Source organism: Coenobita brevimanus, chromosome 8 (genome assembly GCF_032717465.1).
Source record: "Coenobita brevimanus isolate Jiangsu-jjx chromosome 8, ASM3271746v2, whole genome shotgun sequence".
NCBI classification, from domain to species: Eukaryota; Metazoa; Arthropoda; class Malacostraca; order Decapoda; family Coenobitidae; genus Coenobita; species Coenobita brevimanus.
In genome coordinates this window covers 48,011,662-48,037,150 of record NC_136961.1, presented here as the reverse complement: position 1 = coordinate 48,037,150, position 25,489 = coordinate 48,011,662, and the positions used below count along the sequence as shown (strand labels likewise).

Below are 25,489 nucleotides of genomic sequence, written 5' to 3'. Positions count from 1 at the left end.
GAACTCACCCCATCATTCCCATTCCTATGTTGACAGTTGCTGTGGTGAACTGGCCATTCAGGCTTTTGTGCAATGCCTGTTGGGCTGATATTCCAGAAGGCTGGTATCCGGTTCATGTTTACTTGCACTTGTTTTTCCTATTCCCGTAGAATAACTTTGTTCCAGCCAGTGAACATTGCAAGGCAGTCTTTTTTGTCACTCAGTGTTGGGCTTCATTTTTCCACTGCAGTAAAAAGATAAAAATAAAAATAAAATGAGATGCATGAGTGGGGGTAGGAATGTGCGGAGAGACAATGAATGGAATTGTATTGTTGTAATGATACATAACAAGAAAAGAGGTTATTCGTAAGTGGCCGCAGGTAATATCTATCTATCTATCTATTGCCAGATGCCTCAATCCCATTTGGGGTGGCCACAAACAAATCACCTCCACGTCACCCTGTCCCCCGCCATTTCACTGCCCTGCTCCCAACTCACACCCCCCTCTCTCATATACCTCTCCACCCTGCCCCTCCATCTCATCCTCGGCCTCCTCCTCCCTCTTCCCCCCTCCACCTCACTCACATACACTCTCTTCATCAGTCTTTCACCCTCCATCCTCTCCACATGGCCAAACCACCTCGGTGTGTACCTCATAATGCTTCCTATCACATCCACATCCACACCACAACGCTCCTTTATATCGTCATTGGTCAGCCTGTCTCTGCATGTGACTCCACAGGCTCCTCTTAAATAACTCATTTCCACTGCTCTCACTCTTGACTTGTGTCCTTCTAACAACGTCCAAGCTTCACTTCCATACGTTAGAGTTGGTATCACAATACTGTCATGTAGTAACTTTTTTACTACATGGCCGCAGGTAATAGAATGTCAAAAAGCCATATTAATTTCAAGTTGAAGAAATCAGTCAGGATAAGAAACTTGATAAAACAACACATATTGGGTGAGCTACATCAAGATAACAAATGGACAGCAACAAATCCAGGTGAACGAATTGATGCCAGGTGTCATTGTCAAAATCACCAAGCCAACCTGTGGGCCAGTCTGATCGAATATTGCCCAGACCATTCCTATCAACCCTTCCACTGCTGGGTGGTTGTCATGATGCTGTGTTCATTTTTGGTATTGTCGTAGAGATGAACACCCAAGCATTTCACATTTGGTTGTGATTCACTGTTTTGGCCCCCTATGGTCAGTATATCTACCGTACGGTACTTTATTCTTGGTAATACTGTACTACATATTGACCATCCTGTATATAAACGATATGTGTTTTATGCCAGCACAATATTGGAGTGTGATCTAAAGAGTTTTTTTTGCAGTAAATACAGGTAAAGACAATGTTTTTCCCTCTCTTCATACCCATCCCTTTCCCCTGTGATGTGTATCGTGGAAGAAGATATTACATACAACGTCCCACAATGCCTGAAACAAGTGTGGTAAGTATTGTGCAGGTCTGGAAATGTATAGCTAATACAATCTAGTACCATTATTATACACTATAAGTTGTTCTTTTGTAAGGAATAGTAAATTTTTGAACTTATTTCTAATTGAGCTACCATTAGTCATTTTTTTCTCAGTATTCACTATCATATATACTGTACTGGTATATTATATATGATTGTGTCAGATGACTGACTGAAGAGCATGATTGTAAATGTGTATAAGGGGAAGGATGATGCCCTGGAAAGAGGAAATTATACAGGCATAAACTTTTGGATCATATAATGAAGGTATTGGAGAGAGTCATGAGAGGTATGATAAGGGAAAGAGTGAATGTTGATAAGGTGCAGTTTGGGTTTATACCAGGCAAAGAGACCAGTGATGCAATAATCATCATCTGACAACTTAAGGAAAAATACATAAGAAAAAAGAGAGAGAGCTGTACTTTGTTTTTGTTGATTTGGAGGAGGTCTTTGATAGAGTTCCTAGGAGGTGAAATGGGAAATAAGAAAGCATGGAATCAAAGAGTGACTGGTTAGAGTGGTTATGGCAATGTATGAGGGTGCTTTGACCTGAGGGAGAGTGAACGGAGGTTTGAAGGATGTGTTTTCCATGAATGTTGACATCCACCAGGGGTCATTTATACCTTATTGTTTATCATGGTGCTTAAAACTTTCTTCATGACTTTGACTTTAGAACTAGACTCCCATGGGAGGTGTTGTATGCTAATGATGACAAAGAATGAGAGGGAGGTAGAGGAAAGATTTAGGAAGTGGAGAAATGGAATAGGGTAAATGGGTTTGAGAGTAAACGTGGATAAAACAAATGTGATGATCTGTGGCTGGTGGCAGTACTGTTAAAGCTGAGGGAGTTTAGCCAAATGCAGTTTGCCACAAGAGTGTGGGAAGGAACTCCATCTTGTGCAGTGTTTGTGAAATATGGTTGGAAAGGAAATGTGGTAGTAGAGGTAGGATGTGACATGATGTTAATTTTGTGTGTGCTATGTATAGGGGGAGCTTGCAGAGACTAAGAGGTAGGAAAGGATCTTGAATGTATGGAGGATTTTAGTTATTTAGGCAACATGTTATGCACTGGAGATGAGGCTGAAGCTAGCTCTGTGGTTAGGGTAAAGAGTTTTTGGAAGAAGTTCACAGAGCTGTTGCCTCTCCTGATACTGAGAGAGCTCGCCTTCCGTGCCAGGGGGTCCTTGTATACATCATGAGTTAGGAGTGTAATGCTGTATGGTTGTGAGACCTGAGCAGTAAAGGAACAAGATATTTGTAGGCCCAAATGCACTGAGATCAGAGTGATTAGATGGATGTATAATGTGTCCATGAATGACAGGCCTGGACGGGTTAGGATTGAAAATCTGGTAGGTGAAGGGGGTAGATTGAGATGGTTTGGACAGTGGAGAGGATGGGGAATGACAGCTTGGTGCAGAGGGTGATAGGTGTGAACAGTGAGGGTTGGGTTGCAAGAGGTAGACTGAAAAGACCTGGAACAAGGTCATAAAGTATTATCTCAGAGATAAGGTACTGAATAGGGAGGTTGCCAGAGCATGAGCAGCATCAAGAGCGGGCAATGAGTGACTGAGGATGATGCATTCAAGCATGTTGGAGCCTTTATGAGGAAAACAATAGACAAAACAAATGTTAGACTGGGCAAGTTGTGTTTGTAACTGTGACTTGCAAGTGTGGAGTACAGTTATGGCATCATTGAGTGCAAATGTGCCTGTAACGTTTTAAAATTACAATTCAGTGCAGTATCTCATTTCTTAGGATACTCCAAGCATGTTGTGTTACGTCAAAACTGTAGTACAGTACTGTACACTCCCACCAAAAAGCTCTCGAAGCTCAGGCCATGATGGATCTGAAAATGAGTGGAACATAGCCATCCATCTTGGAATGGATGATATGCCCGATTTTGATGACGCACTTCCAAGCCATTACAGTGATGTCTAGTGCATATCAGACATGGGGTAATAGTAATATGTAATAGTAATAGTAATAGGTGGGGGCACTCACATCCACTCACTCGATGTAGTGCTGCTGTCAGGTGTCTGCCCTTTCCTCTCCTCCATCCTTCTTGCCTTCCATCCTCTTCTGTCTTCCTTTCTTTCATTCTTTCCTTGTCCTTCTGCCTATGGGTAACTTTACACTCCCTCTTCTGTTTTTCTTTCCTTCATTCTTTCCTCTTCCTTCTGCCTGTGGGTGACTCTATACTGAGTGACAAGCCAAATGGTTTCCTGTACACCATGAAACTATTTACTACGCTGGGTGGTAATCATATAACCAAATTTTGGCACCTGGTGGTTTAATGGGTAATTATTGCGCTCCAGTCGGATTGAGCTGGTGAAGGTTTATATCCAAGGGGTGGTTGGAGTTGATTGCACATGTAATGCCACTCAGGGATGAGTGAGGCTGGTCACACTCATCTTAAATGTCGGGACCAACTGCCTAGCCCCGGGCTGCTGTGCTCCTCATGGAGCAATGTAGGATTGGATGATGTATGGATAGATGGAATAGTAATAGACTGTTACAGGGTTTTCAAAGTAATAGTAATAGTAATGATAATAGATCACAAGTTCCTGGCTGTAATAGTAATTGTAATTGTAATAGAAGGCAGAGTAATAGATAACTGTATAGTACATTCCCATTACACACTTCTTTAATACTGTTTACCACAATCAATAAAAACAGCCTTCTCAGCTTGGTTACCTGTTGGCTGCTCTCCAAGCTGCAGGTACACCACAGGAGACTGTGCAGAATGGCGAGTGGTCAACCGGCCATCAGATTATCTAGACATACTTGTGCATTCCGTGGAACAGCCTCCCAATGATAATGAAAATAAAAACCATTTTCAGTTCAATTAATACCATTTTTGTAAATAATATATTAATAGTAATAGTAATACTAATAGATGACCAAGTAATAGTAATAGATGACCACTGAAGTAATTATAATAGTAATATAATAGAGTGCAATTGAAATTAATAATAATAGAAACCCAGTAACAGACCCCACGTCTGATGCATATCAGTGTATTAATCACGTCTGATGAAGTAAATTGTGTTGCTATATACTCCTGAAACTGGAAGATGTATTTCTGTGGCATAGTTTACCACTGATACTCCTAGTAATCTGTGAATATGAAAGGTGTTAGAAATGAGTGAGCAACCACAGAGACGTGAGGTGCCACATGTGGATATCGGGCCTCCATGAAGCAACTGCCTTATATGATACACGTTTCGAGACAATATTGTGCATTGCATCTGAGTAGATGAGCTGCTAAAGGGACCACACACCACACCTATATCATTAGCCATTCCCATAAGCTGACATTCTAACATAATTTAATCCTTGTATAATTTAATCATCGCGAAACATGAGTAACATCGCTTCAGATAACGCCAGACTATTTTATCCCTCCATAGGGAAAGAACGTTTTGAGACATATTCCCGTCAAATACAATTAACTGATTATTCTCTAGTGGAATAATCTGTGTACAGTATTTATTACTGTGACACTTCAACACTTCATTATAATGGCCATGAATTGTGACTATTGAGCAACAGAAGTGACATGGTGTTAGAGTTACACGACAGGCATGGGATATGAGCCACTGGCAACTCTTACATTGACTTAGAGAATGGTTAATCAGGGCTGCCCCCTGCTACACACATTGAGGGCTGTGTCTAAACTCTTTGTTCCTATTTCTCAGAATACGTTGCCTATAGGTTTCGAGAACTTTATGGTGAGAGTGTACATGTAGTGTATATCACTTACTTCCTTTGGAAATTATTCAGGGAAGAGTGAGCCATTGGAGTCCAATTGTCAATACTGTTACTCTTAATACTTGTGGTATGGATTTGCTTGATACCAGTACTGAATTGTAATCACTTATTTCATTTGAAAATTAATTTATTCAGGTAAGAGTGCATCATTGGAGCCATATTGTTATTGCTTGTGCCCTGTGACTCATATGGTATTGACTTCATTTGTTCCAGTTAATGAGCTGTATTCCAGGTAATGCCAGAATACGTTATTCAGCTGCAAGTAATTTATGGAACCTATAAGTGTTAAGTATTTAGTACTGAATATGTGAGAAATGCTGCCAACCTTGACAAGCATTGATTGTTACAGGTTATGCTGGGTAATCTTCCTAATGACTTCTTACGAGTGTCTGGGTCGGACCCCACATCACAGGAGGCAGCTGACCATGCCACAGCCATGCACTTACAGCACCAGATGATGGCACAAGCACAACAAAATGTTGGTTGGATGCAGGTATGTTAGTCTGAAGCATTATAACAGTACCTGACCTCTTTGTAATTCATAGTATTTTTAGTAGCTAAGGAAATTTTTCGTTGATCTTAGTGCAGTTTTGCTTATTTCAGCCTAGTGATGGGTCCAGTGCATGAGGTAAGAGTGGAATCTAGGACTAGAAATCAGTTTCTGTCAAATTCTGGTGGTCTAGTTTGTATTTTTCCATATGTCTAGGGCAGTTTGGTATGGGTTTTATTGATCATTTGGGCTAATTATGGATAAATGTGTTATTAGTAATCCAATCCCAAAAGTTTATTCTGATAAAGTTTTGTCATGATCCAGTATTAAAAGGGGGAAAGGGGAGACAGATATTGATAATAATGAATTTACCAAAAAATCCAACTATTTAATAACCTGCAGTACAGTTCCTGTCTAGTTATGGTTTGGGAAGCAGATTCCAACAGATTTCATTCTGGTGATCCAGTCTAGTCCCAGCTTATGTTAGAGTTTACTAGGCTTGCCCCTAGCTACCACATATTTCTGTGTATTTCATCCATTAGGTGAAGTATGACATTTCCCTCCCCTCCCCTCCCCTGCCTTATATATACCTGTGTATGGGTATATGGTATGGACCAAGAACCTTTTACCTTTTCAGTACAGTGATGTAACCTGTACAGTATTATATATAGTCTTCATTCATTCATTTATTCATCATCCAATCCTACGTTGCCCCATGAGAAGCACAGGAGCCCGGGGCTAGGCAATTTGGTCCTGACATTTAAGATGAGAGTTACCAACCTCACTCATCCTTGAGTGGCATTCGTTTCGTTTCGTTTTTAAAGGCTCCAACATGCTTGCATGTGTCGGCATGACGTGAGCAATAAACCCCAACCACCCATTGGATATAAACCTTCACCGCCTCAATCTGATTGGAGCATTTTAATTACCCACTAAACCACCAGGCGCTAAAATTTGGTTATATGGTTACCACTCAGCATATTAACACCAGGAAACCATTTGGCTTGTCACTCAGTGTAGAGTCACCCACAGGCAGAAGGATGAGGAAAGAATGAAGGAAAGACAGAAAAGGGAGTGTAGTCACCCATAGGCAGAAGGACAAGGAAAGAATGAAGGAAAGAAAGACAGAAGAGGATGGAAGGAAAGAAGGATGGAGGAGAGGAAAGGGCAGATACCCGAGAGTAGCACTACATCGAGTGAGTGGATGGTGAGCGCCCCCATCTACCACTTATTAGTCTTGGTACCAATAAAAGATTATTTAATCTTAAGAGAGAGAGACTGTAGTGAGTGGATTAGAAATACAGTAAAAGCTCCATAAATTGGAACCCTTTTAGTCGGGATTACACTTGAGTCGGCATGGCATATGATATTTGCTGATGAAAATACCTGGTAATTTAAATTTTTTTAAAAATTTTCGTAGAAATCCTGGAAAAAATTCCCCTAAATTGTAAAATGTCATCTAATGGAAACCCAGTCTCGGCATGGCGCACTAGGTTCATCAAATTTTAGCCTGTGAGGGCCCATTGTCCACTTCCTGCCTCAGTGTAGCATCTGCCACCACCATCATGCAGTCTCCTAAGCAGTGTGTCTTCAGAGTTGCCTGCACAAATTTTCTGCAGTGGCTCTGATAGTGATTGATATTGCATAAAATAGTGCTTTACAGTAGTGATTAAGCCTGTATATAAAGTGTAATAGTGTTCTTAAGGCCTGTATATAAAGCACATATAAAGTGTAAGGTAGTGCACTTGTGATGATAGTTAGAAAATGGTCAACAGAATGAGTCATGTGCCCCCCTAACACCGCTATATCCTACCAAAAGGCCCTCCCTATTCTTGGGTGACAGCCTCAGCAAACATGGTAAATGATTTTTTTCTGGTTAGTCAGAATTTCAGTGAAGTCGGAATGGCCACAGCCCCTATTATTCCAACTTAAAGAAGTTTTACTGTAATATCCATTATCAGTTTTGATTCTAGAGGTCCTTTATAAGTTTAATTGTACAGTAATAAGTTATTAAGGATGGGACTTGAATGTACTGGTGTTGTGATGAGGAAAGATAGATTGAGATGGTTTGAACATGTTGAGAGGATGGAGGATGACACTTGGGTACGGAGGGTGAGAAGTGTGAATATTAGGGGTAGGTTCACTAGAGGCAAACCAAAAAGGACCTGGGACAAGGTACTTCAGGGATGTGGGACTGAATGAGGAGGCTACCAGAGATTGAACCACGTCGAGCGCCGTCATTTGGTGACTAGTGCCGATGCATTCAATCATGTTGGAGCCTTTATAAATGGTACAAATAAGCTCTCAACCCCTTTGGTGCAGTGGCTTATTGGCTAAGTCATGGCAGACTGGATTGGCCAGACCATGATGTATCATCAGTGTCAAATGTTCCCTTAAAGTAAGGTTGCGAGGCTATTTATTGCAGACATTTAAGGCAAGAATGATCAGTCATTGTTTCCCCCTCCTGGCACTATGTGAGCAGTTTACCCTAGCCATCCCTTGGAAACCTTTATGAGCCAGAAGCACCTTGACCTGCTGGACCACCAGGCATCTCTTAAATGGTTATACTGTACAGTACTAGGACAAAATCATGATTTCTGTATTTTCTTTTCAGTTGACAGTGGTTTCTGCAGTAATGAAAAAGAATTATGGAATGACGAGAATGGACCCATACGTGCGAGTGAGGTTTGGTTATTACGTAAACGAAACTCACACGGATGTCAATGGTGCCAAAAATCCTCGATGGAATAAGACTTTTAATATGTAAGTCCAATATTGTGACATCATAGGTCACGAGTGTGCTGTAATAATGATCATAAAGCTGTGGACTGATTCACTTATGCCATGTATAGTTTTTGTGCCTCTATTTACTGCAGTATGTAGTTCATTCACTTAGCCCTTTCAGTCTGTTGATGTCTTTAATATATTCATACTACCTCTGAATACTGTAATTCCAAAAACTCTTTCATGATCAGAAGAAAACAAAAAAAAAATGTGTGGAGATGAATAGAATAGTAAAATGCATCATCTGACTAGGATTTAGTTAATATTTTTACTGCAGTAGGTACACAGTGATATGAGTTAGTAAAGAGTTATCAGTTAACTAGAAAGGTATGGCTGTTGGTGGGGATACAGTAGGTCCTCACTATAAGTTTTCTTTTTCTGCTTTTACACTAACCTGTTCAGTCAGAGGATATCATATATATTGTATACTTTTCCTTTTTTTAAGCTTGAGATACACTTTTTAAACAGAGGGTTTAAATGTGATGTAAGTTTCAATCGTGTCTTTACCGGAGTTGAAAATAAAATTACCAGGTAGTAGACTGATTATCTGTTTACCCGATGTTGAAAAACATGTCTGTACAGCACTGAAAGGGTCTTTGGATATATTGTTGTGTCAAAGATACATTTTAGGAAAGGGCAATACTATAACTTTATCATTACAATATACAGTGGTGACTGTTATGTTAAGTAGTGAGAAAATTACTGAAAGGCATTTGAGAACAGGGAAATATTAAGTGTGTAAGATATGTATGGTAGGTGGGGGCACTCACCATCCACTCACTCAGTGTTATGCTGATTTGGGTGTCTACCCTTTCCTCTCTTCCTTCCTTCCTCTTCTGTCTTTCTTTCCTTCATTCTTTCCTCTTCCTTCTGCCTATGGGTGACTTTACACTCCCTTTTCTGCCATTCTTTTCTTCATTCTTTCCTCTTCCTTCTGTCTACGGGTGACTACACTGATTGACAAGCCAAATGGTTTCCTGTAAACCAGGAAACCATTTACCACAGTGGATGGTAACCATATAACCAAATTATGGCACCTGATGGTTAGTTGGTAATTAAGGCACTCCAGTTGGATTGAGCCAGTGCAGGTTTACATCCAAGGGGTGGTTGGGGCTTATTGCTCACATAATGCCACTCAAGGATGAGTGAGGCTGGTCATTGTCATCTATAATGTCAGGACCAACTTTCCTAGCCCTGGGCTCCTATGCTCCTCATGGGGCAACATAGGATTGGATGATGGATGGATGGATGAAAAGGATATCCTTGCTATAATGAGAGCATAATTTTGTGCTTGGTACCTGAATGTATTGAACGATTGGTGGAATGATTTTAGAATTTGTTGGAGATCATATTGTATCAGCACTGACACATGAATTTTGTTTCTTGTTCAGATATCAGATGCCAAAGGGTGTGCATACCATCCAGCTACAAATCTTTGATGAACGAACATTGACAGAAGATGAATTAATAGCCTGGGTGACCCTGACCATACCAGAGGTGATATACCAGGCAAGTATTATATTGTAGTAAACTACCTGTATTTCTTATTACTGTATACAGCACAGCTGTGTAGCACACCTCTTATGTATGAGGGGTCATCCGACCCCTTGTTTGGATCGTATTTCACCCCATTCTTAAGTATAAAAAGATCAGGATGAAGTTTATAATGATGGTGTGTGATGTCTGTAAAGGGAAAAGGAAAATACATAGGCAGTACATCTATTCATTCATCATTCAGGGTTTCATAATTCCCAGTTCCATCCCATAAATGAAACCATGCTCACAAGGCAGGCTTTATGTCACTCTTGCACCACTGGTGAGTTTGAACAATTGTGTTGGAAGTCAGTTTTTAAAAATGATGTAAACCTTGCTGTTGCAGTCATGTGCATCTCCATGCATAGACTGTCCATCAGGTTTTGTCTATCAGTTCTTTTGCTTTATCAGAGTGTATTCCTATCTTATTTTCAGTTACCAATTTCTTCATTCTGCTGTATCAGACTCAGTCTAGACTATGCATTCTATTCTCTGAACCCCAGCAGTTTTCCTTTGTTCGCCATATGATGCCGCTCATGCTTACATGTCATGACTTGGCCACTGATACCCACTCTTCATACTGAAAACCTGCTGAGTTTGTTGCATTCAGGTGTGTTGTGGTGATAATGATGGAGGTGTTTCATAGGCTTTTTATTGGGTCCAATGGATGATCAGTTAAGAATCAAAAGGAAATTCATGTCCCTAAATTATTTCCTTCCTGGGATTGATCTTGTCTCAGCTCCACCCCTCAGGCACATATCGTCTCCTAAATTTAGAGTACCTGTAGCAGAGTATGGCATATGATGATCTATCTATCTATCTATAGCCCGACGACCTAATCCCGCAAAGGGTGGCCACAGACAAAACACCTCCAAGTCGCTCTGTCACCCACCATTTGACTACCCTCCCCCCATATACCTCTCAACTCCATCCCTCCACCTCATCCTCGGTCTACCCCTCCCTCTCCCTCCCTCCACCTCACCTACATACACCCTCTTAGTCAGTGTTTCATTCTCCATTCTCTCCACATGTCCAAACCACCTCAGTGCATTTCTCCTAATCTTCTCAACCACATCCACATCCACCCCACAACGTTCCTTCACTTCTTCATTCGTCAACCTGTCCCTCCCTGTCACTCCACATGCTCCTCTCAAGTAACTCATTTCCACTGCTCTCAGGGATCACAGTACTGTCATGCAATGACTTCTTAACTTCCATACTCACCTCCCTATTTCTCATCACTGCTTTCAGTGAACCAACAACCTTCTTTCCCTGCTGTACCCTTTCATGCACTTCATCCCCAAAAGTTCCATCCTTACTCATCACACTACCCAAGTACTTGAATGCACTCACATTCTTCATATCCTCACCATCCAAGCTCACTGTACATTCTGTGACATTCCTCTCAAACATCATAATTTTACTTTTGTTTACATTAACTTTCAGCCTCCTCCTCGTACACACTGTCCCAAATTAATTCTCCAAACCTTGCAACTCCCATTCATCTTCACTCAACAATACTGTATCATCAGCAAACAGCAACACCGGAATCTTCCAAATCTCACCCTCATTCATTAGAGCCACCCCCACATCCACTGCCTTACCCTGCACCTCCTTACAACCCCATCCATGTATATAGTAAACAGCCATGGAGACATCACACAACCCTTTTTCAGTCCCATGTTGAGATAAAAAAATTCACTCAGCTCACCATCCACTCGCACTGTAGCCCTAGCTCCTTTGTACATACTCTTCACAGCATTCAACAATTTCCCATCCACTCTGTATATTCTTAATATATGATGATACTGTACTGTATTTGTGTTGATTGTGAAAAACAAAAAACATTGGTTGTATTCTTTGTAGGTATATTATGAGGCCCCGCATGCAAGAGATACCCATGCGCCATTGTGTCGAAAATTGGTATAATGTTATCCCACAGTCCCTCAAAGTATGTACTTTCATGTGGACTTGGTGGATGTGATGTATGACCCAAGACATAAGGGCAAAAACCCATAAAAATAACATTGGGTTTACATCACCAACCTTTATCAAACGCCCTTTGTCACTATGTTGGAGCAAGAGTATATCCATGCGCCATCCTTACGGAGAATGGCTTCTCAGCAAGCCATTTTATGCGTGCAGTAGTGTTAACAGTTACCAAGGCGATGAGGATAGTCTCATCCCAAGCCTTTTTGCTGTGCTGTAATAATACTAATGCTGTCGTCCCAAGCTTTTTCTAGCTGACCAAGCGGTGTGCACACTCTGTTGTGTGCGTCATAACCTACGTAATTTCAGTGGTTACAACACCACAGCAGGACACAGTGTGAGTTTTGACTTTGTTTTTTCAGTAAAAAGCATAATAACCTTTCATAACTTCCCATGGCTTTGTGTTCATTAACTCTTTCAGTGAGGTTAGTTTTTTTTTTATTGAACCATTGTATTTTTTACTGCAGCAGCCACTGTATTCATTAATAAGATTATTTATGTAAATCATCATTATTCCTAGTGTAATTGGTGTTATTTTGTTTGTCATTGCATTTAATAGATGTAAAGTGTCTATTGTTCACATAAAAGCACAGAACAACATGGACCAGGTGAAAAAGAAAATGCTGTGTATTGATAATTTTTTTGAAAAATTTATAACACTTAATTTTTATGACAATAACCAGGCATATTCATAACCAACCATTCTACAGACATTCAACTTCATCTTACAACATAAAGGAACTCACTAGCTATTGTCCTGCAGTACTAGTTTATGCATAAAAGTAGCAGCATTGTATGTTAATATGTTGATTTTTTTTTTTTTTTTTTTTTTTTTTTTTTTTTTTTCAGGTAAAAACAATAGTACCTTTACTGAAAAGTTTTTGGATAAAGTAGAGACAGTCAGCTTTAATATGATGTAAACCCTATTATCCTAGGTATAATAGTTTTTGCGATATCGTTCTTCAAAGTTGTAAAAACTTTAAACGCGATTTCTGCCACTTTTAAAGAATGGCGCATGGGTATACTCTTGCACGCGGGGCCTCATATAGTTATGAATTCCACAGCACCATTGCTACCCTTATTATTAATTGTTTCATTTACATTTACAAAATGGTAAGTATTTTATAACTGTGGGTACTGCATTATGTAACAGTTAGTGTTGTAGTGAACTTGTTGGTAAGTAATGTCTTTTATACTTATTCTTTTCCAGGGTGAGACTGTTGATGAGTGGTATAACCTGTCTGGGAAGCTGGGAGATGGACAGGAAGGCACCGTCAATGTCATTATGTCATATTCGGTGAGATTACTAAATACCTCACTACTCTTTTAACCTTTAAATTTTTGTATTGCATAAAACAAGCTTCTAGGATGAAGTTGTTATTCACGGTCAGTTAAATTATTTAATCATATGTTATACATACAGTATAAAGGTTCTGGGTGCAGTAGCAGATATGGTAGTAAAACATACTACCTACATTATAATTACATTTTTTTTTTTTTTTTTTTTAATAATGCGAGAAAGTAGGAACCAAAGGGCATGAGCCCGCAATAACTGTTCCTTCCAAGAGAAAGACAAAATACAAGAGAGAGCCAAATTCAAGATCCGATCATTTCGAGGTGCCTGGACACACTGCGTTTGAAAGACTGGAGATCATAGGAAGCAGGAAATACAGACAAAGGGAGACAGTTCCAGAGTTGACCTGTTGCATAAATGGAGGACTGGGAGTAACGGTTAACTCTTGCATTAGAGAGTTGGACAGAAAAGGGATGAGAGTTTGCTGCTAGACAGGTGCTACGTTCCCGTCATAGAGGTGCAGGAATGCATGCAGACAGTTCAGAGGAGCAGTGACCATTAAAGAAGCGATAGACTAGAGATAAAGAGGCAACAGTGCGGTGAAGGGACAGAGGTTGAAGGGAGTCAGTAAGAGGAGGAGAGTTAATGAGACGAAAAGCCTTTGACTCCACCCTATTGAGAAGAGCTGTATGTGGGGAACCTCCCCACACATGAGAGTCGTACTCCACACAGGGGCGGATAAAACCCATGTATAGAGTCAACAATTGTGCAGGGGTAAAGAAGGAACAGAGTCGGCTTAGCACACCTAATCTCTTGGAAGCAGATTTTACAAGAGATGTAATATGATCTTTCCAAGACAAGTCTCGAGTAAATGAAACCCCAAGCATGTTCAAGGATGATGCAGGATTAAGCTGAATATTGTTAAACATTAGTGGGTACTCCTGTGGAAGATTTTGTCGGGTTGATAGGTGTAAGAACTGAGTCTTTGATGCATTAAAAATCATCATCATCATCATCCGGACCTCCTTTCCCACCCAAGGGCAGGGTGAGGAGTAGCAATGTCCAGAGAGTCCAAAATTGCCCAGTCCAATGGGCCACGCCCCCATTCACTCATCATTCAAGCCCCCGGAATCCTGGCTCTATCGGATACGCCAAAAACATTCACCACGTTCTGTAGCTTCACATAATCGTATCAGACAGAGTCAATCCAGACGCTGCCACGTTAAAAGGGGTGCCAAAAATCCCTGATCATGCACTTCTCCTCACAAAATTCATCCAGCAACTCAATCTCCTGTCAGTTCCTTAGCCTCACTGACTTCCAAACCTCTCTTCCTCACACATTCATCCTCTGTATCTCTCCACCTTCTCCTTGGCCTACCTTGCCTCCTCCCTCCTTCGAATTCACTCAGATATACCTTCTTCACCATTCTATTGTTATCCATTCTCTCCACATGACCATACCATCTCAGTACACTCTCCTCAATTCTGGTGTCCACCGACTTCCTCACTCCGCATCTTTCACGAATCACATTATTTCGTATCCTATCCACCCTCTGTACTCCACATACATTCCTCAGCAGTCCCATCTCCACTGCTCATACTCTTGACTTTTCATTTTCATGCCACATCATAGTCTCACATCCATATGTTAAAGTTGGCACTAACACTCCTTCATGTAAGCCTCGTGCAGCTGCAACACACAAATGCCCCTATGATTACCACACACTTCTTTTTCCCCTTTTCCTTTGTACAAGGGAATAATTATACCTAACTTCCAATCCTCTGGGACTCTACCTTCCTCCCAGGCCAATCTGCACATCTTCCACATCCATTCTACTACTATCTCTCCCCCATGCTTCAGCATTTCACCACACACTCCATCAATTCCTGGGGCTTTCCCCGATTTAACTTTCTTCATTGCTTCCACAACTTCTATCCTACTGATTTCTTCCTGTCTTCTCACCTCCCTCCTTCTCCCAGCCATTCCCCAGCCACTTATACTCGCATTACTTCCATCCTCTATGTTCAACAATTCCTTAAAGTGTTCTCTCCATCTGCTCACTTTTTCTTCCTTCTCCACTAGTAATCTACCATTTTTATCTTTCACTCCCCTGCTAACTTCACTTCCACCTTGTCTTACTCTTTTCACCTCTTTCCAGAACATTTTCTTACAGTCTCTCCACTTTACACTCAAATTCCTTCCAAATTCCTCATCCACTCTCTTCTTACTCTCTTACTAATCCTTTCACCTCTCTCTTTCTTTCTACATATAACTCTCTCTTCCGCCTCTCAACTTCTTCCACGCCCCTATTTCTAATCCATTCATTGTATGCTTTCTTCTTTTGTGCCACAGCCTGTCTCACCTCTTCAGTCCACCATGCTGTTCCTTGCACCCCCCTCTGTCTTCTCTTCCTTCCACACATCACATCACATGCTGCACATACCTCTTCCATAAATATCCTACACACACCTTCCACATCTCCCACCTGCTCCAATTTATATTTGCCCAATCGTTCCTCCACTTCTCTCTTATACTCTGCCTTTTTCTCATCCTCTTGTAATCTTTCCACTCTCCTTGCAACTACTCCTTGCTCTCATCTTTCCCTTCTTCTATTCCTCCATCTTACTTGAATCCTAATTCTGGCCACCACCAAGTAGTGGTCAGAAAGTCCACTCCCTCAACCTCTATAAGCTCTTGCATCCATTACACATCTTCGCATCCTTTCATCCACACACACATAATCAATCATTGCCTTCCTTTCATTCAGTTCACTACCCACCCTTCTCATCACTCACCATGTGTACCTGTGGATCATTTTATGCCTGAAGAGGGTATTGGCTATCACCAACCCCCTCCCAGCACAAATGTCCACTAACGCACTCCCATTCTCATCTATCTCAGCAGGCACACCCCACTCACCAACTATTCCATCCACCTTCACATTCCCAACTTTACCATTCATATCACCAATCAAAAACATTCTCTCATTCCTTCCAAACTTTTCCATGCACACTTCTACATTTGTCCAGAACTCTTCTCTCACTCTTCTAGCACGATCTTGCATTGGTGCATACACAGACACAATCGCCCACATTTGTATTCCAACTTTCCCCACACAATCCTTGACCCAACTGATCCATACTGTCTTATGCTCTTCTTCCATCTTTTACTCACAACTATACATACTCCTTCCTTTGCCCTCTCATTCTCACCTACTCCTGCACATATACCCCATCCATACTCCCATTCTCTCACACTTTCTCCTCTCCATTTTGTTTCAGTTATTCCACATACATCCACTTTCGCACCCTCAAGCACCTGGACCATCTCTCTCTCTTTCACCTCATCATTCGCTCCCCTTACATTCCATGTTCCAATAACCATGTCCTTTGTCCGGTCCTTGGTCGTCATCGTTTGGTCAGTCCTTGTCCGAGGCTTATTGTTTGTTTTTTTAGTTAGTTGTTTTCCGGGGAGGGGCACTAACCCTCCGCCAACCCTTTTAGTTGCCTTTTACGACAAGCAGGGATACTGGGGGAGTATTCTTGAAATACCCCCCTACCCCCAGGAGTAGGATGATGATGATAATGAAATACGGTTAGGATGATTGTGATGATGAAATTGAGTGAGGAGGAGGATTATATTTGGAATGTTGGATATTGATGTGATGTGAAAGTGGTGTACTGTATCTGCAGAACACTCCAGCAATACCTCGGCCAGTGATGGTGGTGCAGCCTGGTGCATACATCTACCCTGGCACCACCCAGGTCCCAGTCTACACCCTTCCCCCACCCCAGCAGCCTCCCATGCCTAGACCCATTCAACCGATCAAGGAAGAGGACTTAAAACAAGTATGTATACTAGATGCATGTCAATGTATGGCTTCACATCCATCCATTTATCAGTCTCCAGTCCTTCACCATCCCTAAAATTAGGAGCATGGGAACTCAGGCTGTTCATTCCTAATATTTTAGACAAGGATGGCCATTCACTTAGCCCCAAGTAGTATTGTGTGAGCAGTAAACCCTAAACTGTTGTTTGGATTGTAACCCATTTGTGCCACATCCTGCTGAAGCAGCTTAACCCGCCATGTGCCGGCTATTTTTAGCCCTATGGGTCACCCCAGTGCCTGCCATTTTTTGACCTTTTTTTTTTTTGGAGGCTAAAATGATAGATTTTGATGTGGAAACAACAAATTTCACCATTAAAATGCTCACCGAGGCTCGGAATTGAGAAGTAGGAGGAGAGAAGGGCAAACATAAAAATAAAATGAATGTCAAGGAAGAAGTAGGCAACACTGCATCAAGTAAGTGGGTGGTGGTCACCACCACCTACCATCAAATACAGCCAGTACTACAGATCATAAATTATTCAGTGACTTATGTGGAGTGATTTGCCAGTCACTTTACAATAAACAGGAGTTAAAACAGTGGTCATAGTGAGATGAATTGAGTGCACCCTGTGAATTGACATGTGCTGGTGTGTGGTACCCATTCAAGGAATGGTTGGGAGAAAGTGATTTATTAGCTTTGGTTCTTAATGCATGTTTCAGTAAGTTCTCGTGATTTATCATCTCTTTTGACATTCATTTTTGCAGTCGAATGAATAGTAAGTCCACTCACTCGATGTAGTGCTGCTTTGGGTGTCTCCCCATTCCTCTCTTCCATCCTTCCTCTTCTGTCCTTCTTTCCTTCACTCTTTCCTCTTTCTTCTGCCTATGGGTGACTGCACACTTCCTTTTTTGTCTTTCTTTCCTTTAATCTTTCCTTTTCCTTCTGCATATGGATAACTCTACACAGAGTGACAAGCCAAATGGTTTCATGTACACCAGGAAACCATTTAGTACACTGGGTGGTAACCATATAAATTATGGCACCTGGTGGTTTAGTGGGTAATCAAGGTGCTCCAGTCAGATTGAGCCTGTGTAGGTTTATATCCAAGGGGTGGTTGGGGTTTATTGCTCACGTAATGCCACTCAGGGATGAATGAGGCTGGTCACTCTCACCTTAAATGTCAGGACCATTTTGCTTAGCCCTGGGTTCCTATGCTCCTCATGGGATGACATAGGATTGGGTGATGGATGATGTATGGATGAATGAATAGTAAGTTACAATACAAGAAAAAGTTGCATATTCATATTCCATTGCTTCCTGTAAAGTCAGTTTGCCAGGTTTGCCCAGTATATAGTGCTAGTTGGTTAGAAAAAGTTTATATATTTTGGTATATGCCTGTAACTCAGTGAGGACCACTGTGCTTACTCTGTACCAGGCAGAATATTGTTTCAGCATAATTGTTGGATATGGATGCCAGAGTCTGATCTGAAATTTGTTCATATACAGTCAGTCCTCTCACCATAGATGATGTGTTCATAAATATCACAACTTGTTCCTTTCCATGAAATTGGTATAGTACTGTAAATTGAGGAAAACTAAATCAGCTTCATAGTTTGCAGTGGAACTTTTTCACCTAGATTTTCTGCAGTTTGCTTTGTACTTATTAGCAAAAAAGAATGTCAGTAAAGGTGGCTTACAGTGAAAACTTACAGTGCCTGTATACATGTTTATCCTATGTGTATAGTATTTATCAGTAGTGCATACAGGAATATGATGTTAATTTGACATCGGTGTGTTCAGCTGTGTGACATGTTCCCGAGTGTGGAGAGTGAGGTGGTGCGGTCTGTGCTGGAAGCCTCACGTGGTAACAAGGAAGCGGCCATCAACTCCTTACTACAGATGCAGGACTCATAAAAATGTGGTATATATTTCTTCTTCTCCCTCCATTTCTTTGTTTCATGTGCTGAGAGCTTGAACAGCCAGTGAGCAAATGTTTTCAGGTTCTGTATATTTAACTCTTATCCATCCTTAGTTAGCAATCAATAATTCATTTGATAGAGTAAAATGCCAATATATGATTTTCTTCATCCCCCCCCCCCCCCTTTTTTTTTTTTTTTTTTTTTTTTTTTTTTTTTTTTTTTTTATCTGGAAGAACTCATAGCAGACGAACCACATGTCCCACTTTTGCACTGGCAGTCAAAACTGATTTACCACACTTCATTTTTTTTTTTTTTTAATATTTATTTATTTATTTATTTTTTAACTGATGGGGTCAGAGTAGAGGAATCTTTTTAGCAAGAGTTAATTTATTTTCATTTTGACCCCTTCAGTCTGCTGATGGGTTTTCCAGCTTATTCTTGCAGGCTGTAAACATTTTTATTCAGTTTTGGAGACATCACTTGTGCTGAAGGAGTAAATGAAGCCTGTATCGAACCCTTCTAGTTGGCAAAGTCCCTCTTGTGTTCCTGTGCCATCTTTAGTTTGCAAGATTAAGATGTGAAAATCCATTACCAAATTCAAGCTCAAGTTGGACATTAGCTTTCTTTAGATTTTCTTCTTTCCTTCTTTTTCTTAGATGACAGTGGCCTTTGGAGCTCATAAAGGAGCTGATTGCTAGGTTCATCACTACCTCTGCCTGAAAAATTGGATTTTATGACATTGGCCTGTTTGGCTGTCAGTCTTACATACTAGCATTGTTCACACCCAACCTTCTCTCAGCCATCACTCTTGTTCATCTGTTGATCCCTTCCAATGGTCATATTCTCATCAGCTAAGAAGCTTTCTGGCACCTTTTCCTTTGAATTTATGTCTGTTAAACCTTATTTTTCTCTTGTATCTTACAGAACTCTTTAATCCCTCTTCATTGGCTGGGGTCATGACTTGGCAACCTGACACTTTGGCATATTATGTCATTTTTGCTTGATATTTAAAATCATACATTGTAACTTATTCATGCAGTCATTAATTAACATACTGTATATTGTAGCAATAAAAGCACTAACATTATGCCCCAAGATACCATTGAGTTGACCACTGTGTCATTTTTGAGGGGAGCTAGAATGAGTTGAATAAAGGTAACTCTTTGGTGTTTCATAGGCAGGGTAGCATAGGCTAGTCATTTGTAGTTCCTTTCATCCCCTTGCTCTGACTTTGACTTCTGAATCTTGTAACGTATTCATGCAATTTTAATACATTTGATACCAACAGAAAGCACTTTATTTTTACTACAAGATGCCATTAGATTTGAGACCACTGTGTTGCTTGTAGGAGAAGCTATGGTGAATAGAATGAAGGTCACTTTTTTCATAGTTTGGTGACAGAGCTCACCGACTCCCCTTTTTAACATAACCTGTTCATGCTAAGTTTATATGATTGATACGAGCAGAAAGCAGTAACCTGCTACAACATACCATTGAGTTGAGTTCTGTAAGGGAAAAGCTTGAGTGAGTAGAATGAAATTAGTTTTTGTATGGTTTGACAGCAGACCCAGACCATAACCTCTGCCAAAACGTGACCACCACATCCGTACTCACATCTGCCAAAACATGACCACCACATCCATACTCACCTCTGCCAAAACATGACCACCACATCCCTACTCACATCTGCCAAAACATGACCACCACATCCCTACTCACATCTGCCAAAACATGACCACCACATCCATACTCACATCTGCCAAAACATAACCACCACATCCCTACTCACATCTGCCAAAACATGACCACCACATCCTTACTCTCATCTTCCCTTTCGTTTCCCTCCCTTACACCCAGACAGGGAGGCGAGCGTTATGTCTTCTTTTCCTTAGCAGCGTGGTACCAGGGAGGTCAGTGTCATCAATCAGGAACAGCCTGTGCCAAGGGATTGATATCAAGTCATTGCACGAATAGCATGCAGATATATATCACATACCAGATATGTCTGATGGTGTAATTGGTAGAGTGCTTGGGTTGGAGTGTGCTTTGGCCTACACATCATGGTTTGAATCCAAGAGGTGGCCTGATATATATATATATATATATATATATATATAAATGCTACCAGGGGCATAGGTCAGTCTCCTACCCTTAAGTATTTTGAACTAACAGTAGCCTAGACTTGGGCCCCTGCTCCTCAAGGGGGTAAGATAGGATTGGGCAGTTGTTTTTATCAGATACAGAAATATACTTGTATGAAAAAGATGTTAGGGAGTTTACTCAACTAACAAGAATGTAGCCCTTTCCTCATTGTGCCTCCTGTTTCATACATCTTTTTCCCAGCCTCATGCACTACCCTTTCTTAAATCCAGATGATGTGATAGACAGGGTAATTGATTGGTAATGTGCATATTGTGTGAGTTATGACAGTGTATTGACTTTATTGTTTAGATTAACCCTTTAAGGCTAAATGGTCACTCTAAGTGGAATAAAATGAAGTAGCTAATATCAAAGGGCCTTAATCTTATGAGCTTTGGAGGCATAGTAGCACCTCTTCTTTAGTGATTTATTTTTCATATTTGTATACCATAAGTTCTTCAGTCCTGGATTCTCTCTCTCTCTCTCTCTCTCTCTCAAGGCTTTTGAATTGACTATCATCTAGGAAAAGCAAGCATAAAATAGGATATATGTCACTGGTTTGAAAGGGTTTAGTTTTTTTTATTTTTTATTTTTTTTAATAGCACCCCTACCATAATAGTACATCTTTATTGCTGTAGCAGGTGTGTTGGGGAAAACTTCATAAATGACATTCAAGGAATAATTAAGTTGCCATACTCTGAAATAAAATGTTAAGGAAGAGGTGCAAGAAAGCCTAATAAGCTGATTAGATTAGATTGTGGGCCAAAGTGTTATTCAGCCTGAGAGGCTTGAAAGATATATATATATATATATATATATATATATATATATATATATATATATATATATATGGTACTGTACTGATGATATTTGTATTTCTCAATTAATTTACATACTGTACTGTAGTTCCCTGAATGTAATGGACTGGTGATATATTTTGTAATAGCCAACAACATGACATGGCTTCTGACAGTTCTGTACTGGTTCATAACTCAGTGTCTGTTGAATTGCAACTTTACTATAATAGAGAGTGTACTGTGGTAGTGGAAGGCAGATATTTTAGTGGACTTCTTGTTGTCATTGATACTGATAATGAGCATGCAGTTTTTGTAAGCTGTAAGTACTGTAACCTGTCTGAGTACAGTACACTCATTACTTGTATGTTATTGGTTACATTTTCATAGATTTTCATGTGGAGTGACAGTAGAGCTCTTTTGTGTTGTCACTCAGTTTAGCTTAACTTACTTTGTTGGCAAAGATCATGATTCATCAACAGGGGAGTAATATAATTTTTTTCCCTGACTTTATGTTAATGTATACAAGTTTATCATGAGGTATATTAATGCTTCGGTATTGTGATATTAAGTGTATCATGCAGTATTAACAGATGAACACAACTAAGCTGAGTGGAACAGTTAAGAAGTATTTGTGAAAGCTAAATAGAGCTTCATCTGTTAATATGATTCTCAAAGGAAACAGCCTCTATAATACAGGTATTCTGTAATAAATACAGTAGAGCAAAGCTCATTCTGGTTAATCAGTCATAGGACTTGGCTGTGGCATCTCACTAGTCATTCCAGCATTTTTGCTTCCCAATAATGATGGCAGTGTTTAATATGAAGTTATTGTTTCAAATATAGTTATGTATATTTATTACTGTTTATTCAATACAGAGCTAAGTTGAAAACCTGTTTTCATTCTTGTGTGTAGTACAGTATTTACTTTTGTGCAGCAGGCTAAAAGTCTGCTTGATTTATCTTACATCCTTAATCCAAAATATGTGCCTCAAGAATTGTCAGCAGTTATTGAGGCAAGTGTTTTCTTTAACATATATTTGTCTGTTTGTTATTTTATATGCATTTTTAAATGTAGGTATATTGCATTGATCCCCCAGATATATTTGATTGATTACTCAAGCATCATTGTAACTCCAGTACTGAGCATCAGTAGAAAAGTTGTTGCTGCACAGTTAATCGTTTTAGTCAAGTGATGTATTTTTGTATTTTATTCTTGTAATTCAGATGAATTTTCTTCAGCTTGAGACAACCTCCAGTAGTTAATGGCTTAATATAAGCTATATCGAACTCATGCAGTTCAAAAACTGTCCCGAAAGCCGAATAAAACTGTTTTGTGGTACCAATAAAATATAAACTGCATCATTGTAGTGAATTAGTTAACCTTAACATTATTATTATTATTGTTATTATTATTATTTTTTAAAAATATATATAACCAAGTGATTTTATTCAGCTTTAGGAAGGCCTTCCATACCAAAGAGGCCTATGGAGATTGCTTCTACAGTAAGCACTTCATTACAAGATGTCCCTCTAGAGCTGAGTAAAATCATCTGGTGAGCAAGAATATACAGTACTAAAAACATCACCATGTTGAAGGTGTTAGCCAGTAATAACAGAAATATATGCTTGAGTAATTATCTGCTTACCCAGTAGATCCCTTAATCCACCTGTTTTGCTAAGGGCCAGTGTCATGAGCTCAGGAGACTCTGGGATTTCGTCCTTCAAGAATTATTTTACACCAACTGAGATTCTAACATTGACACAATTTGCTCAAATAATGTACAGCATGTAAACACTAATTATTGCCCCATCTGTGATCAGTTCATCACACTTTACATGAAGAAATTTAAGGTTATGGACCATTTCACAGACAGAACAACATCACACAGTTACACATGGGGTAACTTTTAACATTAAATGGGCTTAGGAACCATGTTTAATAATTTAAAAAAAGCACACACATTGTGAGTTACTTCTGAGAAGTATGTTGTAAATTATTATTTTAATGAGGATAATTTATTGTTGGCCTTGATATTTAATCCATATAAAAGAAATCATAGGAATACAAATGTTTAACCCGAGGCATCCCGTCGACGTATGGGTACGTCGCAACGTATTGTCACAGCTAATTCCATTGACGTAGCAGTACGTCGTGCAATTGCAAGGTTCATAATTTGCACAATTTTCAATTTCCACGCGTGATTTTTGGTACGTATACACGGGACACCTTCCTCTACAAGATGCCAGGCAGGGACAATGCCTTACCTCACATGACCTCCCCCTCCCCCGCACGCCATTGTCTCGGCAATTCACCTGTTATCACTGACCTGGCCAATAAAGACATTCAGGGCTAGAGTGATTCCCCAATCGATGACAATGTGGAGGACAAAGTTTACCTAGCATTAGAGGAAGAAACAGTCAGAAATGATCAGGTAATGTCGCCAAAAAAGGTCAGGTATGTTGATGTGTTAGTGAGTAAAACAATGCTCATATTGCCTATATTACTGTGTGAAAACCAATATACTCTCATACTACATATGAATTCGTACCAAATAAATAAATACCGTTTATGAGTGGTGTGGAATAGTTACCCTCCCATAGAACTCGTTTTCTTTGGAGCCAGCCTGATAGCAAACCCAGTAAGATAAGGGGTACTTCTACCTGTATCGAGTATTTTAAACCTCAGGTGAGCGATTTCTCTATGAATTTTTGATGTTTCTCACCAAATGCGGAGGTTTGAGCCAGAAAAGTTTTTTTTCCAAAATTGGTCGGGATTGGGGAAGTCAGTGGTGGAAAATCGGTTGGGGCAGGGTGGGTTAATCAGAGATAATGTGAGAATGATTATTTATTAGACATCAAAAGAAACTAATAGACAGGGAGAAAACATTCATTATGCATGTGTTTGGTCTTAGCAAAATTTCTTGTAAAACACAGTAGATATTACATAACAAATTACAGCAGCCAGTCCCCTAGCAGAATTAAAGCAGTTAAATTCAAGCCAGAGTATGCAAAATTGTAGTCTGTACTGATTTTAGAGAAAATGCTCCATGGGAACAAAAATTGTACATTGCTGTTAATCAGAACTTTTCAGTATGCAATAAGAATTTGTAGTAAGTAAATAAAAAAGTGTGAGGAATCACCATAAAATTGAAAAGAATGATAGACAAGTACTTGTGATGCTGCTGAAGAAAATTATTTGGGGATAGACCTAAAGTTCTTGGGCTTAGTACATGACTAAAAGAAACTGTGTGCTCTGACAAATAAAAAAGCATCCAGTGATGCTGTGCTATCCTAGGGAAGAATATCAAAAAATGAGGATGCTCACCAGGACATTACAATACTTTAGTTACCCTAGTATATTAGCCATTTGACATCAAGTTGCTGACCACTGCTCATTAATACATTTCTTGTGATACCCAGGTATTGCAAGAGCCCAGAAGTTTTAACTTACTGTGTGTAGAAACAGATTGGTAAGG

At 40.0% G+C, this 25,489-nt stretch overlaps 1 protein-coding gene across 2 annotated transcripts; it reads left to right on the top strand.

Moving 5' to 3' along the window:
* Positions 1 to 1,326: 1,326 nt before the first annotated feature.
* On the top strand, positions 1,327 to 24,581 carry LOC145405919 (toll-interacting protein B-like). Of its 2 annotated transcripts, XM_080277156.1 has the most exons (8): positions 1,327 to 1,439; positions 5,587 to 5,730; positions 8,342 to 8,490; positions 9,903 to 10,020; positions 13,244 to 13,330; positions 17,021 to 17,176; positions 18,959 to 19,079; positions 19,734 to 24,581. In XM_080277156.1, exons 1-7 carry the CDS (start codon positions 1,341 to 1,343, stop codon positions 19,070 to 19,072), a joined length of 867 nt encoding a protein of 288 aa, XP_080133282.1. In that variant the 5' UTR covers positions 1,327 to 1,340; the 3' UTR covers positions 19,073 to 19,079; positions 19,734 to 24,581. The 2 variants fall into 2 exon arrangements, with proteins under 2 accessions (XP_080133282.1, XP_080133281.1); XM_080277155.1 differs by lacking the exon at positions 19,734 to 24,581 and having other exon boundaries at positions 18,959 to 19,189.
* The last annotated feature ends 908 nt before the right edge of the window (positions 24,582 to 25,489 follow it).

Excerpts from the sequence above, each read along its gene's own strand:
- LOC145405919 (XM_080277156.1), top strand. The coding sequence starts at position 1,341 with ATGTTTTTCCCTCTCTTCATACCCATCCCTTTCCCCTGTGATGTGTAT. Across the intron at positions 5,731-8,341 it reads AAAATGTTGGTTGGATGCAG|TTGACAGTGGTTTCTGCAGT; the intron begins GTATGTTAGTCT and ends TTTTCTTTTCAG. Across the intron at positions 10,021-13,243 it reads TACCAGAGGTGATATACCAG|GGTGAGACTGTTGATGAGTG; the intron begins GCAAGTATTATA and ends ATTCTTTTCCAG.